This window comes from Eleutherodactylus coqui, chromosome 5 (assembly GCF_035609145.1).
Source record: "Eleutherodactylus coqui strain aEleCoq1 chromosome 5, aEleCoq1.hap1, whole genome shotgun sequence".
Lineage (NCBI taxonomy): Eukaryota > Metazoa > Chordata > Amphibia > Anura > Eleutherodactylidae > Eleutherodactylus > Eleutherodactylus coqui.
Window position 1 is genome coordinate 234118266 of NC_089841.1, and position 22191 is coordinate 234140456.

Genomic DNA, 22191 nt, shown 5'->3' on the forward strand with positions numbered 1-22191 from the left:
TGGGACCCCACACTGGATACCGACAATCGCGTTCAAGTCTATAGACAGTAAAAAAAATAAAGTAAGTTTCAGCTCTCCTTACGGTTTGGATCCATAAGGGGAGCTGAGGATACTCACTCCCCTGTCCACCGCGAAGTCCGGCGTCTTCCTAGTCCTCCCCAGACCTGCCGCCGGCATCTGCGCATGTGCACCAGACGCATTACGTCACGTGCATGCGCAGAGGGCTGGGAGGCCCGAGAAATTTAAAAGCTCCCTGCTCCTGGCTAGTATGAGTAGCCGAGAGCAGGGAGCTGTCACTAGGAGCTGCTGTATGCGGTTCTCGGTCATATGATCGCTGCTATCCAATGGATAACAGCAATCATGTAAAAGTTGAAAAAAGTTGGAAAAACTGTAAAAAGAAAAAAACGTTTATTTCATCTCCCCACATGGATCATATCCATGAGGGGAGATGAAATTTGGTACCTACAGCCGCCGGATTTATCCCCAGACTTTACCCGAAATAGCGGACGCAGGCGCAAAAGCCGCAGATTGCTGGGGAGATTTTAAATTACCCCGGCAATCTGCGGCTTTTGCGCCTGCGTCCGCCATTTAAATTCTCCCCGCACCTGGCTACCGAATGTAGCCAAGAGCCTGGAGATTTCATGGGGGAAGCCACAGTACGCGGTTCCCAGTCACGTGATTGCCATTATCCAGTGGATAACGGCGATCACGTAAAAGAAAAAAAAAGCTAAAGTTTCACCTCCCATCACGGATCGGATCCATGAGGGGAGGTGAAATTAGTTAACCAAGGCCACCGGCGATGTCTCCCGACGGGATCCTAATCTGGGGACCTTTCCCCAGCTTTGCTGCATGTGCCCGTCGCCAAAATGGTGGACGCAAGCGCAGAAGCTGGGGGACGGCAAGAGGAAATTTAAAATCTCCTGGCTACTAAAGGTAGCCGAGAGCTTGGAGATGTCACGAGGGGCCGCAGTGAGTGTTCCTCGGTCACTGATCACCATTATCCATGGATAATGGCAATCACATAAAAGTTAAAAGACAGTTAAAGTTTGATGTGCCGTTCAGTTTGAGCCCTGTTGTGCATCCAGACAGAAAATTAGGGCCACAACGGGTATGTTTTTGAACACAGGACAAAGAAGGGGATCCATTTTGGGGTGTAAATCCTCATTTTCATTTGCACTATAGAAAAAAAACTGTCTTTAAAATGAAATATTTGCAAAGATATGAAATTTGATTTTTTTTTCTCATCTAAATTGCATTAATTCCTGAAAACAAACTGTGGGGTCAAAATACTCCTGACCCCCCTCAGTGAATATAGTAATGGGTGTATTTTTAAAATGGGGTCATTTGTGGGGGATCTATCATTCTGACACCCATGAGCCTTTGCAATCTTGGCTTGGTGCCGGAAAATAAAGTGTTCCTCAAAATGTTGATAATTAATGTTAAATTTGTACATCTCCTAAATGGTTAAAAATAAACGAAAGTTTTTCCAATGTGCGCCCAAAATAAAGTAAACGGATGGAAATATATATCTTAGCAAAAATTTCTATATTAGGTTTGCACATATTTGAGATATTGCAGTTGGAAATGTGAAAAAATAACGATTCTTTTCAAAATTTTCCCAATTTTGGCGCTTTTAATAAATATACACAAATTCTATCGGTCTATTATTTCCACCTAAATGAAGTTCAATATGTGGCGAAAAAACTATGTCAGAATTACTTGGATATGCAAAACCTTTACGGAGTTATTCTATGTTAAAGTGACAAATGTCAGATTTCCAAAATTTGGCCTGGTCATTAAGGCGCAAACAGGCTTGGTCACTAAGGGGTTAAGGATCTTGTGCAGAATATTTCAGCAAGACGCACCTAAAGTCACAGCTTAATATGCCACTGCAGTTTTATGCATTTGTATGCATGTGTAAATGCAGATTTTGGTGGAGAGTTTTCTGTGTCTTTGGGCTTCTTCAGACGGACGTATTCACATGCGTTTTTGCATGCACACAACACAGAATAGAACCTATTGATTTCAATGGGTTTATCCTCATTTCCTTTTTTGCACTCACATTAGTCGCCTGCGCAAAAAACTAGAACCTGTTCTTTCTTTCTGCGTATTTGCGCTACAAAAGTCTCCATAGAAGCCTATGGGAGATGCGCAAATGTGCAATACACTGCTCAATTTTGTGAAAAAAGAACACATCTGGAACTCATTAGGCTAAATAGCCATTTAAATCGGGCCGCGGTTGTGTTCCTTGCACAAAAAATCCTGCGCTGAATGCACAAGAAGCACAGTACAATGCACCGATATGCGCACAGAGCTACGTCATTCACTATGCAAATATGTTGGCTGAGGTGAGCATATACTCGACTGATGAAGCCATTTAGGTGTGTTTTGCAGAAATATTCCACGTATACGAAAAAGAAGCTTTTGGGTGGTGGTTAGGGAAAACTGATATCAGCATTGACTTCACAGCGATTCCTGGTGCAGATGGGGCTTCAGGTTATGAAGACAAGATGGGATCTGTGTCTTTTTGCATGGCCTGTTACCATTAGATCATTGTTATAAGTGATCTGTTTAGACAGCAGGGAACGCTACCTGCCAACCTGAACTGCTAGAAGTAAAAAAAAACGTCAATTAGGGTGGTTTCACATCTGCGTCCGGTCGGAGGTTTCTTCACAGGTCCGGCCGCAAGTACCGGAAACAAAAACGCTGCATGCAGCGCCTTCTCTTGTGTCGTAAAAACGGGCAGCTGGGAGGAAAGCAGACAGACCTATTTCTTTAGGCCCTCCAGTGAAAGTCCGTCTAGCTTCTGATGATTCTTTGGAGGATGATGACCATTTGGACAACAGGCATACTGTAGAATTAATGACCAGGTAACCCAGAAGTATAGTATCGGAATCTTGATCAGTGGTCAGAATGTAACAATACAAATAATATCATTTGAATTAGCACACAAAATCCAATAACATTGAGTCACTGCTCTGAGCTATTTACACGTATCATTTATTTTAGGTGGGAGAAACTATGGGCATAACAGAAGAGATCATGGGCCTCACAATACTCGCTGCTGGTACTTCCATTCCAGACCTCATAACAAGTGTCATTGTTGCACGCAAAGGCCTAGGAGATATGGCAGTATCCAGCTCTGTAGGGAGCAACATATTTGATATCACAGTTGGGTAAGTCGTTGTACTAACGTCTCCTTTTACAGACGGATGGTGAACATTGTGTTATTACTATTACACTGTCTGTGTTCTTGTGTTTTACAACAGCCTCCCCATGCCATGGCTCCTGTATTCTTCGTCTCACCACTTCAAACCTGTGACCGTGAGCAGCAATGGCCTCTTCTGTGCAATAGTTCTTCTTTTCATCATGCTGCTGTTCGTCATCGTATCCATCGCTTTGTGCAAGTGGAGAATGAACAAGATCTTAGGATTTATGATGTTTGGTCTTTATTTAGTTTTCCTGGTCGTCAGTGTCCTTCTTGAGAAACGCATTATCCAATGTCCAGCATCTCTCTAGAGTTGGTGTGTTGAAGAACTCTGATGTTCGTTAAGTTAAAAGGTTAGAAGCATATGGCTTCACAACCCAGACGGCCACAAGCATTGTCAGCGAGCACCCTGGAATCATTGCTTCAATGATTAGAAAAGTGAATTTGTGGCTCTTTCACTGGAGAGATTAGAATGTATAGAAACTGTACATTTTCTAATGCACACTGTATTCCTGTATTACTCTCTTTACATATGATATATATATACATAAATATATTAATATGCAGGTAATCAACAAAGAGAGATATTAGATAACAATGGGATCTACATATAGTCAATAATATCAGTGCATTGGGATTCATATTTGTCCATTAGGTTTGACTAGAGTGAGCACATCGTTCCATCACCATGGCTGTATTTCAACACTTCTCTACCTGTAGAATAGTCTGGAAGAAGTGTTGTGGAACAAGAGATATATTTAACTTTACTGAGTAGTATAGAAAACAATTGTGAGATCAATACAATCAAAATGTGGTAAACCAGATGCTGGCTATGAAGTGTACGCGGAAGACGATGGAATTCTCACTGCAGAATCCTCTCTTCTTACTTACTATATATTTATGGATGGCAGTATTGCAGCACTTTACTTAACAGAATAAAATGAGCATAATCTATCAGCCCAGAAGCACTTACAATTAAGTCTGGTCACTTATGAGAACGGTAAGGCTGCCGGGATAATATGACAGAATTTCTGTAACACAGTCTTGTGATTTAATGTACCAACTCAAAGTAAGAGTTTGTAGAGTTCCGTTCTAATTGCAAGGCTGAAGAATATCTATACAATAATAAACATGTATATTAAGGCTTAGAAAAGTGTCATATGGTCTTTTTTTGTTTTGTATTAGTCTCTGGGAAAAGACCCACAATTATAATGCATAGCCATATAAAAGGGTTTTCAACTCTAAAATATACGATGGATGGGTTCTTTATAAATGAGAAACTGTCTAGTATTCTATTAGATAAACATCATCAGTTCCTCAAAGTATGGCATCCTTGGATAGATTGTGCTCACCCATACCCCTTGCCCCCTGCCCTGGCATGATATCAATTCCCGAGCCTTTATGAGGTGCCTTTTGGCAGGTTCCCTTAGGTCTTTTTTCACCCACACTTTTTTTTCTCAGTTATCTTATTTTACTCTCCTCTTTACCTGTTTAGCATTATTGCTCTTTATTGTTTGGTTCTGTCTTTCTTCTCTTTCTCCTTATTAATGGTTTACTTGTTTTCGGAGCGACTCCCTGTCACTTTTGGATAGGGCTGACATTAATGGCCATCAAGTTTTATTAAATACTAACACAGCCTTTGAAAAACCTACATATGAACATCCCATTTAGCACCATTAAATCCATTATAACAATGAAAAGAATATGGCAAAACAACAAACCTGACAACAGAAGGCCGCCCAAAAACATTCACAGATCAGGCAAGATGGACATTAGTCGGAAACTCAAAACACCAACGATGACTCTGAAGGATCCACAGTGGAGATGGATGTATCTGTCCATAGGGACACTATGTTACACATTCTGCAGATGGAGGATGCACGTAGGAGTGGACAGGAAATACAATTGCTCAAAGAAGAACACAACAACATATGTTTGTTGGAGTTCACCAAGCAACATATGGCAGACTCCTTAAAACATGGAAGACTGTTCTCTGATTGGATGAGACTAAAATTGAACTTTTTGTCACCATGGGAAATGCTGCGTGTTGCGCAAATTAAACACTTCCCATAACCCCAAGAACACCATTCCCACAGTGAAGCACAGTGGTGGCAGCATCAGTCTGCGTGGATCCTTCTCATCAACTAGGATGGGAAAACTGGCCAGGATCGAAGGAAAGACAGATGGCAGTAAATATAGGGCAATTCGTGAGGAAAACCTGTTTCATTCGGCCAGAGATTTTAGACTTGAATGGAAGTGTTTTTCAGCAAGACAACAACCCTAAACATACTACTAAACCTACAGTGGATTGTTTTAAAAGGAAACATTTAAATGTCTTGGAATGGCCTAGTCAAAGCCCAGACCTCAACCTAATTGAGAATCTGTAACATGACTTGAAAACTGCTGGTACACCAACACAACCCATCTTAAGGCCCATTTACACGCAACAATTATCACTCAAAATCCGTCCAAATGATGCCATATGAGCAATAATCGTTGCGTGTAAATGCTACCATCGTTCACTCTTCGGCTGAACGAGGATTTTAAGGTGAGCTAAAAATCCATGGTTCAGCCGGAGAGAGATAACCGGGACCGCACACCGTGTTCTGCATGTGAGTTGGCGATTACATTGTATTCTACTGACAGACCCTGCTAGAACAATGGAGCGGTGTGCAGAGCCCAGACCACTTGCTGTGCTCCGCAAACAGCTCTTGTAGGCCCTTTTACATGCAAATGAAGCTGATAGTGTTAATGGACATTAGTGTTCATTAACACTTAATGCAAAACGATCGCTAAAACTCTCAATCTTTCAAGATTGTCTTTGTATGTAAATGAGTCCTAACTTGAAGGAGTTTGAGCTGCTTTGTCTGGCAGAACAGGCAAAAATCCCAGTGTCTAGATATGCTAAACAGACACATATGTTAAGAGACTTGTATCTATAATTGGAACAACTAGGTGGCTCCACAAGGTACTGACTTTCAAGAGGTTAATACTTAAGCACTTGAAAGTTCTTTTTTTCAACTTAAGTAAAAAATATACTTAGCAACTTCAAAGTAGTAGTCATGTTTTGTAAGTCAAATGGAAGAAATTTCCCACAAATTTATGTTAATTCCAGGTTGTAATGCAACAAAAGAGGAAAAACAAGGGGATGAATATGGTTTTATAGTTTGACAGTTGTTGTGGAAAACTGACTGAATCATCCTGTTGTGGTCTGCCTTAGGAATATTGATCTGTTTGTTTCATATATGCCTACGGAAAATGTCAGAATATGCGCAGGACCATCATTCTTGCCTGGGAAGTGGAGTATTAGACAGGCTTAGCTTTCCTAAGATAGGCTGCTTTTGGAGCCTCTGTCGCAGATTTGTATTAAAATGCGAAAAGAAAGAGCGTGCTATTTAGTCTAGAAAATGCTGGAGGGCAGGACGTAAGCCGATGGACCCTATTATAGTCATGATAGAACAGAAAATTAGAATGCCCAGCGCTGGTGTGAACTCAGCCTTACTTTTCCTTAGCCCATATGCACATGAACACATTACAGGATAATTTTTTACTCTCATATTACAGATGAGTGTCCTGACTCGACTGGGAGTCTACTGACCCAAACCCATGGTGTCATAAGGATCTATGACGTTGTGGGTCAGTAGACGTGCAGTCAAGCCAAGAGATTTTTCTGTAATACAGGCGTAACAATGCATTTGTAATCTGCTCATGTGAATGCAATCTTATGCTGGGGAAAGAGAGTGTGCTAATTAAATCACTTTTATTGAGCCAAGATCTTATCCGTACACTCGGTATTCTTGTATCTTGTCTCCACCAGGATGCTGGGTGTAGACGAGTTGAGGTGAAGGGAACGCCCACAGCCACATACACACCCTCACTGCTGTGCCCAGAGCTCTGTGCTAGCTGCTAATTGGCTGCTTTCCCCTATTTTCATGAAGCACATTACACATTTCAGCTAAACCCCACATTTGGGATATCGCCGCTGGTCCCTTTAGGGCGGGATTCCTGCAGAAGTTCCCACGGCGACAAGATGCTGCCGCGGATTTATGCCGTGGAAAAAAAAAATCGCAGCATGCTGTATTTCAACGTGTTTTTCCGCCGCGTGAGGTCTCCATTAATAAACCTCGCAGACAAACGTTTTTTCCGCAATCGCCAGCAGGAACTTTTTGTTTATGTCCGCGGTATTCCGGCGGCGTTAAACCATAGGCATATCCTGCTCCGTCCGTGGGCAGGAGCCCTCAGGCCTCATGCCCACGGCCGTGGCAGACTCTGCCAGCGGCATATCGCAGCGCAGTCCCACACAGCGGATCCACTCTCTGGATCGCATGCTGCGTCGGTGGTGGGTGTTGACGCGTAATCACAAGATACTTCCACTGTGCTTATAGCGTGCAGTGCAGCAGAAATCCGGCTGTGGGCATTAGCCCTTAGGTTCAATAGCTGCGGGATAACGCCACGGATTTCCCCCAGGTGAAACACGGCAGAAATCTGTCCGTGGGCATTATAAGGCCTTCTTTCCACGGGAGCAGGGGGGAGAATTGACAGGTCTCCGTTGTGAACCTATCTGATCGATAGGCTCACCGTGGAGAATTGCAGTAAATCGCAGCATGCGGCGATGTGTATCCCGCAAGCGGCGAGTCGCTATGATTCTCTGCTCATGGACAGTGGGCTGCGCTTTCCATAGTTAAGTCTATGGAAAGCGGTCACTGCGTTACCCGCGGCCAGATTATCGCCGCGGATAATGCAATGACATATCGCCCGTGAACAGGAGCAAAAAACCCCCCAAGAAACAGAGAACAAAACAAATATATATACATGTACTGTATAAATAACAATTTTTAAAACTTTTCCCCCTATTTTTATGTAACGCATTAAATATTTCAGCAAAACGCCACATATGTGGTATCGCCGCGCCCGTAACGACCAGTACAAGAATGTCAGCACACTAATAATCCTGCGCATAAAAAAACAAGAAAAAAAAGAGCCAACGTGCTTATTTGTAATAATTTTACCTCCTAAACAGCGCAATAACAGCAAGCAAGAAAGCCATATGTACGCACATATAACCTACAGCTCATGATGCCAAAAACAAGCCCTCACAGAGCTCCGTCCATGGAAAAATAACAAACGTACGCCACTCTCCATGCGACGCTTCAAAAATAAGTATTTTAAAAACAAAAGGGTTTTTTGCCTGCAGAAAAGGAAAAAACATACAAAAATTATAATGTTTTTTGTATAGTTAGGCAGCCCATTAATGTGACAAATTTTCCGTACCTGGTGCGATATGGCGTTGCATAATGCCCTCTACAGTTTGTTCGTTTCGGCAGAGGACGTGGTACATTCGTATCTCCTGACTGCCATCAGCCCGCTTCCACACCATTCCAAAAATCCAGCGGCCAACTACACATTTCCTGTAATTTTCGCGAGCTAAAGGCACAGAATTACTTAGAAGAAAACGCGCTCTGTTGTATTTTCGTCGACCTCTCATTAAGCTCTCATCAATTCGAACAATTTCCCCCAGGCCTCCCTTGGGTGCCGCTTCATTAAGGGACCTTTGGCACACATCGCAGATGTAGTTTTTCCAGTGCACAAATGCTCGAATTTGAGTGCCCAAACCGCACATCCTTTTTGAAGCTTGTATAATCAACAGATCTTTCACACATAGTGCATCCTTGATTAAAAGCTTTGTATGCGATCTGGAATCCGCCGCAACAGTTTCAAAAAACAATACTGTGACGTGTACCTCATCGGCTCCTCGAATTTCACCCTACACAACTGCGTTTTTGACTGATCTGAATGTCTTGCATTTTGAGCATCGAAATCCCTCCTCGGTCTTCCCACAATCGGCATAGGTTCTCTTGGCTGCCATAACTAGGCCTGCCATCCCATTGTTCCGAGAAGGCATTGTTCTGGCTGTTTATGATCTTGATGATATTGATCAGCCAGCAGCTCAGCAGAAAGCAGTAGGCCAGCTGGCTTGGCAAAATTAGTAGCAGCTTCTTCACTGGAAGTAACAAGGCAAAATTCGTACATATTGGGATCAGAAGCCATGGTTCTACCAGTAGTAAATGTCTGATTCAGTATGGTCTTGCAATAATAATCCAAGCCAGCAAGGACCACTCCGCTCATCAAATGATAACACTTCTATTAAAATGTCTGCCAACAGTCCCTGAGTAGAGGTCAGTGACCTATTGTTCTCCTTGATGAATTCAATTGATAAGTCCCTAAATAAAGGACCACCCATGGCAGTTCAGAGCCCCATTGTTCAAATTGATAAGAGCATAATGACAGGGGGTTTGCGTCTACATAATTCTGTGCCATTAGCTCGCCAAAATTACGGAAAATATGTAGTTGGGCCCTGGATTTTCGGACTGTTATTGAAGCAGGGATGAAGGCACTCAAGAAATACGAATGTACCCCGTCCTTTGACGAAATGAACAAACTGTAGAGGGCATTATGCAACGCCATATAGCACCATTGACAATACATCATTTCAGGGTGTCAGAACGATTACAACGATGCAAAAAACATTATAATTTTTGTATGTTTTTTCCTCTTCTGCAGGCAAAAAACCCTTTTGTTTTTAAAATGATACTTATTTTTGAAGCGTCGCATGGAGAGTGGCGTACGTTTGTTATTTTTCCATGGATGGAGCTCTGTGAGGGCTTGTTTTTGGCGTCATGAGCTGTAGGTTATATATGTAGCATTTTTGTGTACATATGGATTTCTTGCCTGAGACTGCTTTCCATAGACTTAACTATGGAAAGCGCAGCTCACTGTCCACGAAAGGAGAATCATAGCGATTCTCCGCTTGCAGGATTCACGTCGCGGCATGCTGCAATTTTGCACGATTCTCCGTGGTGAGCCTATCAGATAGACTCACAACGAAGACCTGTCAGTTCTCCTCCCCGCTCCTGTGGACAGGGGGCCTAATAATGCCGACGGATGGATTTCTGCCATGTTTCACGCGGCGGAAATCCATGGCGTTATCCCACAGCTATTAGGTTCTATTGAACCTAAGGTCTAATGCCCACGGCCAGATTTCTGCCGCAGTTCACGCGGCAGAAATCCGCTACTATTAGGTTGTATTGAACCTAATAGCTGAGTGCCCACAAGCGTGATTCTGCCGCGGATTTATACCGCGGGAAAGAAATCGCGGCATCTTCTATTCTACTGCGATATTCCGCGACGTGGGTCTCCATCGATACAGTATTGATGGAGACCTCCTGGTGAACGTGGAATAACGCGCGTTATTCCGCGATCGCCAGCGGGGATTTTTTTGTTTATCCCCACGGGGGCAGAATCCTGCTCCAGCTGTGGGCATGCAGGCGAATAGCTCAATGTTCACGCTGTGGAATTCCGCAATGTGAAAGAAAGAGTGGCATGTTCTAATTGCCACGGAAAAATGCACAGCCGGCTTACATTGTAGTCAATGGAAAATGTCCCTCACGCGATACTTCCCCTGTGAGCACAGCGGAAGTACCGCGGTAAAACATGTGGCCGGCTTCTATTGTAGTCAATGGAAGCCCTCCGTCATGCGATACATCCGCTGTGAGAACAGTGGAAGTATCGCGTGATTACGCATCACCGCCGCCGCGGCATTAGATCCGGAGAGGTGAGTATTGGGTCTTCTGGGCTGCCGTGTGGGACTTTGCTGTGATATACCGCTGGTAGAGTCCGCCACGGCCGTGAGCAAGAGGCCTAAGGGCTCCTGCCCACGGACTGAGTGGGATACGACCGTGGTTTAACGCCCCGGGATTCCCGTGGAGATAACCAAAAAGTCCCTGCTGGCGATTGTGGAAGAACACGCGTTTTTCTGCAGTGTCCGGGAGGTCTCCTTTAATACTATATTAATGGTGATCTCATGCAGCGCAAAGACGCACTAAAATACAGCATGCCGCGATTTTTTTCCACGGCATAAATCTGCAGCAGCATCATGCCACCGTGGGTAGCTCTGCAGAAATCCAGCCCTAAAGGGGAACAGCGGCGATATCACATATGTGGGGTTTAGCTGAAATGTTTTATGTTCTTCATGAAAATAGGGGAAAGAAGAGCAAAAGGGTTTTTTAAAAAGAAAAAAATATATATATATATTTTTCTTTCTTCGGACACTATTGATTTAGTCGCTGGCAGAGCAGGACACCTGTATCTGGCGTCCTCTTGCCATGACAGCCCAGCAACACAGAGGGAGCTCCCTACCTCTGTGAAGCCTTTCCACATCTCCACTGAGCTGCTGCCCTCTGCAGCTCCCTGAAGGTGTGTATAAAAGCAGCCAATCAGCAGCTCGCACAGAGCTCTGGGCACAGCAGTGAGGGGGTGTATGTGGCTGCCAATAAGAAGCTACTGGCATTCCCTTCACCTCAGTCCCTCTCCACCCATCAGCCTGGTGGTGACCAGATACAAAAATACCACACACATGTCCCAAATCAGACTCGAGCTGCCCAGTTTGTTTGTTTTTTTAATTGTTGTAGGTATAAAAAGTTTGAAAGGAGAGAGCCATTAATGGTAATAACACGGCATGGTTTCGTAAGAATAAGTAATAGACACGCCTGGTTTTAAAATTATAATTTTTATTCAAGTAGTTCCCTGTTTCCCCGAAAATAAGCCGCGTCTTATATTAATTTTTGCTCCCAAATATGCGCTATGTCTTATTTTCAGGGGGTGTCTTATTTTGCCGCGGCAAATCCGTCTGTGGCCGCTAATCCCTCAATTGGCCAGCTTTGTGGATGAAATTTCTCAGAAAGCTCGTCCACATGGGACAGCAAATCTGTCACGGCAAAGCTGGGAGAAGCCAGTGTTGTGGTGCGGATTCACCGGCCACAGAAACGGAAAAGCGTGCAGCCAGGTCGCTTCAAAACAAGCGGCTAAGTGCCGTGGGTTTTGAAGCAGCGCTTTCCCGGCGGAAATCTCGCTGTTTATCGCTGTGGCCAAACTGCGAGATTTCCGCTGGAAATACGCTCTGTGAGAACCCAGCCTTAAGAATCACACAGGGTGCCTGACTCACACACAGAGCCATAAAATAAGGGCTGTAAAGTAACGTACCTGTCTGCAGACAGAAGGTCCTGGACCACCTGTAAGCAGGGATGGTATTGCAGCTTCCGGCCACCAGGGGGAGCTCATCACAGCAGACGTGTACAGCAGGAACAGAACGTACAGTATGGACTTTTCCAGCCAGCAAGGGGAGCTCACAACAGCACACTCGTACAGCACAGCAGGGACAAGATAACAGCAGACTGTCTGCAGATCTACCTATACATGGGGAGGTAGGAGACAACGGGGATGGCAGCAGGGGACGAGCCTCTTGACTTGCCTGCACACTTTACTATGCCTTACTATCAGGGGTGCCTTATTTTCAGGGGGTGCCTTAATTTTGGGGAAACACGGTAGCAGATGATTAATTTAGTAGGCATTCTAGCTCAAAGCATTAAAGGGTTCCAACAAGTTATCACAAGAACAGGGGCTTGGTCGGTACCCGAATGAAGGGAGGGCAAGTTGGGCAGTGCAGGAAGAAGAGGTCAGGCAGGCACATTGCACTCTATTCATTTCAATGAGAGCGTTTGACTCAGGAATCTTTGGCACTCTCATTGAAATGAATGGAGGACATTGCACATGCCCAACCTGTGCTTACTGCACTGCTCACCCTGGGCTTCCTTCATTCGGGGACCGACTAGGCCCCTGTTCTTTGTAATCAGTTGGGGTCCCATTGGTCAAACCCCCACCGATCAGCTAGTTATCCCCTATCCTGTGGTTAGGAGCTAACCTGTTGGAACTAGAATACTCCTTTAAAGGGGTTGTCCCGCGAAACAAAGTGGGGGTATACACTTCTGTATGGCCATATTAATGCACTTTGTAATGTACATTGTGCATTAATTATGAGCCATACAGAAGTTATTCACTTACCTGCTCCGTTGCTGGCGTCCCCGTCTCCATGGTGCCGTCTAATTTTCAGCGTCTAATCGCCCGATTAGACGCGCTTGCGCAGTCCGGTCTTCTCCGTGTTGAATGGGGCTGCTCGTGCTGGAGAGCTGCTCCTCGTAGCTCCGCCCCGTCACGTGTGCCGATTCCAGCCAATCAGGAGGCTGGAATCGGCAATGGACCGCACAGAAGACCTGCGGTCCACCGAGGGTGAAGATCCCGGTGGCCATCTTCGCAAGGTAAGTAAGAAGTCACCGGAGCGCGGGGATTCGGGTAAGTACTATCCGTTTTTTTTTTCAACACATGCATCGGGGTTGTCTCGCGCCGAACGGGGGGGCTATTGAAAAAAAAAAAAACCCCGTTTCGGCGCGGGACAACCCCTTTAACCCCTTAGTGACCAGGCTTTTTTGCTTTTTGCCATTTTTGTTTTTTCCTACTCCCTTTTAAAAAATCGTAGCTCCTTTATTTATCCATCGACGTCGCTGTATGTGGGCTTGTTTTTTGCGGGATGAGTTGTATTTTTCAATGGCACTATTTATTGTACCATATAATGTACTGAAAAACTTTTTAAAAATTCTTAGTGGAGAGAAATGGAAAAAAAAACGACATTCCACCATCTTTCGGTGCGTCCTGTTTCTACGACGCACAAACTGCAACAAAAACGACCTGATATTTTTATTCTGTGGGTCAGTGCGATTACTACGATACCAAACTTATATAGTATTGTTTTTGCTGTAGTACTTGTATTTTTTTTTTAAGATATTAAATTTTTTTCAATTACTTTCTGCGGTCATTTTGTGCGCGTGATAACTTTTTTATTTTTTCTTGACGTAGTTGAGCAAGGGCTCATTTTTTGCGGGATCTCCTGTAGTTTCCGATAGTATCAATTTGGAATACATACGACTTTTTGATCGCTTTTTATTGCGTTTTTTCTGGGAGACGGCAACTAAAAAAATGCATTTCTGGCGTTCTTTATTTTTTTTTTCGGACGACGTTCACCATGCAGAATGCATTCTGTCCTCTTGTGTTATTACTTTACATAGTTTTGTATCATCTGCAAATGTTGATATTTTACTGTACAATCCTTCTACCAGGTCATTAATATATTAAAAATAATTGGGCTCAATTCTGCCCCCTGATGTACCCCACTAGTAACCCCTCCAATACTGCCTCCTGTGGTTCCCTACTAGTAACGGTTAACCCTGCCCATGTGGTACCCCACTAGTGGCCCCTCCAATACTACCCCCTGTGGTACCCCACTAGTAACAGTGACCCCTCCAATACTGCCCCCTGTGGTACCCCACTAGTAACAGTGACTCCACCAATACTGGCCCCTGTGGTACACCACTGTTAACAATGACCCCTCAAATACTATCCACTGTGGTACTCCACTAGTAACAGTGACCCCTCCAATACTGCCCCCTGTGGTACCCCACTAGTAACAGTGACCCCTCCAATACTAACCCCTGTGATATTCCACTAATAACAGTGACCCCCTCCAATACTGCCCATTGTGGTACCCCACTATAACAGTGACCCCCTCAAATACTGCTCATTGTGGTACCCCACTATAACAGTGACCCCTCCAATACTGCCCCCTGTGGTTCCCTACTAGTAACGGTTAACCCTCCCCATGTGGTACCCCACTAGTGGCCCCTCCAATACTACCCCCTGTGGTACCCCACTAGTAACAGTGACCCCCCCCAATACTGCCCCCTGTGGTACCCCACTAGTAATGATAACTCCTCCAATACTGGCCCCTGTGGTACACCACTAGTAACGATGACTCCTCCAATACTGGCCCCTGTGGTACACCACTGTTAACAGGGACTCCTCCTATACTATCCCCTGTGGTACTCAACTAGTAACAGTGGCCCCTCCAATACTACCCCCTGTGGTACTCCACTAGTAACAGTGGCCCCTCCAATACTACCCCCTGTGGTACTCCACTAGTAACAGTGGCCCCTCCAATACTGCCCCATGTGATATTCCACTAGTAACAGTGACCCCCTCCAATACTGCCCATTGTGGTACCCCACTATAACAGTGACCCCTCTAATACTGCCCCCTGTGGTACCCCACTAGTAACGGTGACCCAATCAGAGTATGTACCATTTATAATCCCCTCTGCTTTCTATCACTGACCAGTTACTTACCCACTTACACATATTCTCGCCCAGACTAAGCATCCTCATTTTATATACCAACCTTTAATGCGGCACAGTATCAACCGCTTTGGAAAAGTCAAGATACACAAGATCCTATGACTCTCCCCAGTCCGTTCTAGAAATTACCTCCTTGTAGAAGCTGATCGGGTTGGTTTGACAGGAGAGATCTCTCATAAACCCGTTCTGATGGGAGCCTAGCCGATGCCGGAGTGACACGCTGACCGGCTAAAAGCACCTACCGGGCCAGCAGCACCAAGGAAATCAAAGCAGCAGGACCATGGGGAAGAGGAGGACCACGGCAAGGGCGCAGGAGGCGGCGGAGGACGAGCCGCAGTCCATAGAAAAGTTTTTTGGCGGCCGCGGTCCCACGGCGGCCACCTCCAAGATGGCGCCGGACCACAAGTGCCCGCGGCAGAAGGAGACATGCGGGGCAGTGGAAGAGACGAGCGGCGCGGAGGAGGCGGGAGCGCCGACCCAACGAACACCACCAGGGGCAGCGGAGCACAGCATTCCCCCCAGGGGAGACCCCAGAGGTGACAGGAGCGGCGGTCGGGGGCCCGCGCCGGCCACCTCCAGATGGCGCTGGACCACGTGAGCCTGCAGCGGGGAGAGACAAGCGGGGCCAGCGGAGAAAAGAGCAGCGCTGAGGTGACGAGAGCGCCGGCGCCGCCAGCGACGGCAGGACGCAGCGAATCTCCCAGGAGAGAGCCCGGCGGTGACGGGAGCGGCGGCCGCGGGACTCCGGCAGCCGCATCCAAAATGGCACCGGATTATGTGCACCTGCAGCAGAAGCGGAGGAATGGATCCAGCGGAGGGGCGAGGGGCACAGAGGAGCCGGGGAAGCTGACACCACTAGCACCACCAGGGACAGATAAGTACAACATAAACCCCAAAAGGGGATACAGCAGTGGTGGGATCAGTGGAGGCCCCAACCCCCAGATAGAGGTGACAGAGGGAGCAAATGTGACACCCCCCCAACCAAAAGAAGTCCAGCATAGGACAGCGGATCAGTCCAGAAAGGAGCCCGCGTCCCCACAAAATACAGAGGGACATGCTATACGCTTCGCAAGTAGTGGGAGTCCCGAGTACGCCAGGGGCACTCCCCACTCATGACCCGAGGGGGGGGTCCCTGGAGGAAACCGGACACCACTCCAAACGCAGCACGTAGGAGGACCAGCTCGGACAGAGGCAGTGGCTTACCACAAAGAATGCGCAGAGCCACCCCCGTGCCGGGTAGAAACCCACGAACCAATGCAGCTTCCTCAGACAGCTATTCTACAGATGATGAGTGGGATTGGAAGGAGCACTTAAGGTCCCTCCCGACAAAAAAGGACTTTCAGAGGCTGGAAGCCTCACACAAAGAAGCATTGTCCCTGCTACAACAAGAGCTTAAGCATGTGGGGCATCGCCTAGACACGGTGGAAGAGACCCAAGAAACAGTTCTCACTATGCTCGACGATCATAGCCAAGTAATAAACGCGCAAGCCCAACAAATAACGGACATCCTAGCACACATCGACGACCTCGAAAATCGCCACAGACGCAATAACTTACGACTGAGGGGACTATCAGAGGAAGTGGAGCCCTCACAACTGGAGGAGTGGGCGCGTAATTTCTTCAGCTCGCTATTTAACCGCAACCCTGGGGCCCAGACCAGAAGATCCTAGAAGGCCAAGAGACGTCGTTTGCCGTATACACTATTTCAAAGAGAAAGAAGCAATTCTGAAAAGCGCCAGAGAACAGGACACTCTAACCCATAACAGCACTCCCATCGCAATATTCTCAGACCTGGCGAGGCGCACCTTACAGCTGCGCAGAGCAGTAAGACCGTTACTGGAAGTCCTGAAATCCAACAAAATCTTGTATCGCTGGGGGTATCCATTTCAACTTACGGCCACGAAAAACGGCAGGACAGGGACTTTTAGATCCCCTGCCGATCTCTCTAGATTTCTGGACATTCTGGAACTACCAAAGGTGACACTGCCAGACTGGCCACACCTCCCATCCCTACCTATCCCCGGTCCCAGAGAAACCTGGCACGAGGCAGGCTCACCGGGGCCAAAAGCGCGCGGACGCGCCAATAGACCGAATCGCTGATTGTACCCCACCCAGGCGGCCTGACTAAGACCACCTGCACAGGCTGAAGCGCCCGAAGGAGTCCTTCATAGATAAGATGTTTTATTACAAGCGGTTAGACCCTACATGGTCCTGCTTTAAGTTCTTTAAAGTCCCTGAACAGTAGCGACTAAAGCTCTAAATTCACCTGGCACTTGACCAGGTGGCCGAAGTTTCCTGAGCTGACTGATCGCCAAACACACAAGAGCCTAATGTTATGTTACAAATGTTACGAATGTTATCAATGTACCTGGTAATATAATCAGCTGCCTGAACGAATGTTATGCCGGTTGGGGCGGAGGGGGCCCTGAGTTGCTCGGGTATCTGCGACAACTCCTCCCACTCGGGGGGATGACACAATAGTGTCGTCTACAACTGACCGCAGGTTGGTTACCCGCTAGTTGAACTAGGAATATATTCCCTAGTCGACAGATGGTTTACTCTCTGTCACCCTATCCTCCTCCCCCCCACCCGCCCCCCTCCCAAGTGCCCTTAAACCTATCTCTTCCACCCCAATCTTGGCTCCGGGAGCTGTGGTACCCTAAGAAGCCGCTACACATGCCAATAAACGATCATGACTAACATTTCATTCTGCATTTACAACGCCAGAGGTCTGAATATACCGGCCAAAAGGGGCCAAATACTTGTACATCTACACAAAAAAAGGATTGCAATAGCTATGTTCCAGGAGACACACTATAAGAAAGACCACATCCCTAAGGGTAGCAACAGATATTACACAAAGTGGTACCATAGCACACACCCGGACAAGAAAGTTTGCGGCACTTCCATAGCAATACACGAGAACTTCCCACACAGAGTCTTGGCCTCCATGGTTGACACAGAGGGTAGATACCTTTTTCTTAAAATGGACCTGGGAAATCGTATAATTACAATCGCTAACGTTTATCTTCCCAACGCCGGTCAGGTCGCCTACGCCTGTCAGATACTGCGGGAACTGACACGGTTCGCGGAAGGCTCGCACATTGTACTAGGCGGGGACCTCAACGTGGCCCTGGACCCTACTCTTGACGCCTCGACGGGTAAGTCCAGTCTATCCTACACGGCCCTACATAGGTTGCGGAGAAAGCTGTCTGAACTGAAGCTCGTTGATCTCTGGAGAACACTTCATCCAGAGATCAAGGACTATAGCCACCACTCCATGGCCCATAACAATTATGGGCGACTGGACTACATATTTGTCTCACATAGCCTTCTAGATTGGAGCCCCAGATGCTCAATAGGTAATTTTATATGGTCGGACCACGCACCTGTCTATGGGGCCCTATGCGGAGGGGAGACAACAAGAGGCCTAAACAGCTGGAGACTTAACGACAATCTCCTAGGTGACACTTGCTGTTTAGAGGAGATAAGGCGGACAATAGAAATATTTGTGGAGGCCCACAGGACAGACACTACTTCACCGACTATCCAGTGGGAGGCCCTTAAATGTGTCTTAAGAGGAGTCTTTATCTCCCACAGATCAAGATTAAAAAGGGACAGAGTAGCGAAGTTAGCTGACCTGATAACTAGGCTAGAAAAAACAGAGTTGGCCAACAAGGCCAGCGCCTCCCCGGCCCTAAAGGCGGAAATCTCGGCTCTGCGCCAACAAATACTTGGGATCATGGACCAAAAATATCTGCACATAAGAGACAGAATAAAAAAGGGGTATTACGAATTCGGAAACAAATGCAGCTCCTGGCTGGCGAAAGCGTTGAACCCCCGGGAGAACCAGTCGTACATCTTTGCACTGAACAAAGCAGACAAAAGCAAAGTGCATGCCACAAAAGACATACTGGAATGCTTTAGGGAATTCTATGGGGAGCTATATAACATAGAGGGGGTAGGGGAAACAACGGCAATAGATCAATACTTAGAAAAATATGCCCCGACAGAAATCCCAACGGAAAACGCGCAACAGTTGGAGGATGATATACTAGACCAGGAGATAATGGATGAAATCAAAAGCCTAAAGATCGGTAAAAGCCCGGGACCAGACGGCTTCACGCCTCGGTTCTATAAGATGTGTGGAGATCTATTGACCCCAATGCTCAGTAGAGCATTCAATGCGATATCTGGAAACTGCCCATTCCCACCCCAAGCCCTGCAAGCAATTATCACAGTAATCCCAAAACCGGGCAGGGACCCCATGTCATGTAGGCCTATATCCCTGTTAAACGTCGATACCAAAATATTTGCGAAAATATTAGCCTCCCGCCTCCGACCCCTTGTTCCTGGGCTCATACACAGAGATCAAACGGGGTTCGTGGCAGGACGCGAAGCCAGAGACAATACAATACGGACCATATCCCTGATAGAGAGAGCGCGAGAGGAAAAAAGCCCACTATGTCTGCTGTCGGCTGATGCCGAAAAAGCCTTTGACCGCGTAAATTGGAGGTTCCTCGAGGCTACACTTAAAAAAATAGGTTTAGGCAATAGGACGATTGGCTGGATAATGGCACTCTATAATAACCCCACAGCTCAGATACGGGTCAATGGGAAGCTCTCCGCACCAATAACTATAAAAAATGGAACGCGACAGGGCTGTCCCTTGTCACCGACGCTATACATCCTGGTAATGGAGTCGTTAGCTAACGCGCTGAGGGAAAGTAAGGAGATAAAAGGATATACAAAAGCTAGACAGGAGCACAAGACTGCCCTGTTTGCGGATGATCTACTAATATATATCACTAACCCCAGACAGGCCTTACCCGCAATCTTACAAGAATTTAAAAGATACAGCCATGTTAGTAACTTCAAGATTAACCTGAGCAAATCAGACCTTTTAAACATCACACTCCCGGCATCAGAAATGGCGCAACTTAAACAACTGACCCCCATGAGCTGGAAGGAAGACAACATCAAATATTTAGGAGTGGTTCTCCCTGCAGACACCGGGAAAACGTACAGCTTAAACTACGAACGCATGCTCTCCACCATAACAAAAGATCTGGAGAGATGGAAACCGACAACCCTCTCGTGGTTTGGCAGGATAAACTCTGTTAAAATGAACTCCCTGCCCAAATTACAATACCTATATCAAACCTTGCCCATACGAGTGCCGCAGAACTTTTTCATTAAGCTACAAAAAGCAGTGACACGATTTGTGTGTGGGGGAAACAAACCGCGCCTGAGCTATAAGCTACTAACCCAGCGGAAGGAGAGAGGAGGAACTGGACTGCCAAACCTACTCCTTTACTATAGAGCGGCCATATGCAAGACAGTCTTGGACCTAGTGCACAGGGGGACTACTAAACGCTGGGTTGAGCTGGAAAGGGAGACAACGGCAGGGCGAATTAGGGGCATCGTGTGGTTGCGAAGCGGGTTAGGCAGAAGAGGCATCAGAGTCTCCCCCTTCATAAACTCCTTGCTGAAAATATGGGACGGGTTTGGGACATGACACGAGCTGGTAAAAGTACCAGGGCCGTGGACACCACTGAGAGGGAACCCAGACTTCCCTCAGGGAGATTTGGGGCTACCCCTTCTGGAAGATCTAGGTGTGGAGTTTCCTAGGGTCAGAGATGTGATGGATAGAGAGGGCCTGAGACCGCTGAGAGACCTCCTGGGGGAGGGGAACCAGAAGACAGGTGCGTGGTTCCAGTACTACCAGATAGGCCATTATATACGATCCCTAGGACCAATATCAGACCTGACGACACCAAACACACAATTTGAAAGGCTATGTGACCAACCTCAGAGGTCCAAGCGAGAGATCTCCGTGATCTATGGATTCTTGGTAGCCGGGGAGGGACTGGCCCCCGGAGGGGGACACAGGAGAGCCTGGGAGAGAGAGCTAGGGAGAGAAATATCGGAGGAGGATTGGGATAAAGCCATATACCTGACTCACAAAATGACGGTCTCAAACTGCCACCAGGAACTTAACTATAAGCTACTAACGAGGTGGTACTGAACACCAGTGCGGATGGCTAAGTACGGGGGGGAGGGGGTTTCTGACCTGTGTTGGCGGTGTCTACGAGAGGCTGGCACACTCTCACACATATGGTGGTCATGCCCCCAGGTTAGGATACTCTGGAGGGAAATAGAAGCACTGTACAATGGGCTGAACAAGGGATCCCATGTGTGGACCCCTGAGATGGCCCTCTTATCGATCCTCCCGGGGTCACTAAAAAGCAATAGGAAAAGCTCTCTCACTACCTCCTAGCGATGCGCACGGTGATACCCAGACTGTGGAGATCCCAGGACCCCCCTACCAAAGTGCAGTGGGTGACCGTCCTAGATGAAATAGGCCGCATGGAAGAACTGAGAGCACGAGACGACACGAAATATTCAGTATACCACAGCACATGGGAACCCTGGCTAACATTTCGTAGCTCCCCGAGATTTGACCAATGGCTGGTAAGTGAAATACTACCTAGTTAGAACCAAACATGAAAGGGTGCAAACAGCCTCGGAGCCAAGAACCCCTACACCCCCCCCCCCCCTCTCCCCAATCCTACTCCCATCTTTTTAACGTTTCACAGACCCGTGCGCAACACGCGCATGCAACTGGGCGGGGTCCACGGCTGTCGCCCTACACGCTTCCGCTACCCTCCCTTTGTGGGGGTTCGGGGGTTGCCGAGGATATGCTGGGGGCCAACCCCTAACCCATGTGTCAAAATCCTCTCCCCCCCCATCTCTAATCCACCTTAGACCCCTCCTATCCCTTTTCCCTTCTATAATGTTACAAAGTTTTAGAATAAGATGATCATAAAAGGTTATCAGAAGCAACGTTAAGGGTAATTAGCAGGGGTGGGCGGGATGAAAACTTTTATTTTATTAAGTACAAGC

At 46.8% G+C, this 22191-nt stretch overlaps 1 protein-coding gene across 2 annotated transcripts in view; it reads left to right on the plus strand.

Annotated features, from left to right (window-relative positions):
* SLC24A2 (solute carrier family 24 member 2) overlaps window positions 1-4355 on the plus strand; it is a 156452-nt gene extending 152097 nt beyond the window's left edge. For both annotated transcript variants that reach the window (XM_066604338.1, XM_066604339.1), the window contains exons 10-11: window positions 3010-3176; window positions 3270-4355. In XM_066604338.1, the coding sequence (XP_066460435.1) occupies window positions 3010-3176; window positions 3270-3519 (417 nt within the window). In that variant the 3' untranslated portion in view covers window positions 3520-4355. The remainder of the gene's footprint in view (window positions 1-3009; window positions 3177-3269) is intronic.
* Window positions 4356-22191: the final 17836 nt, after the last annotated feature.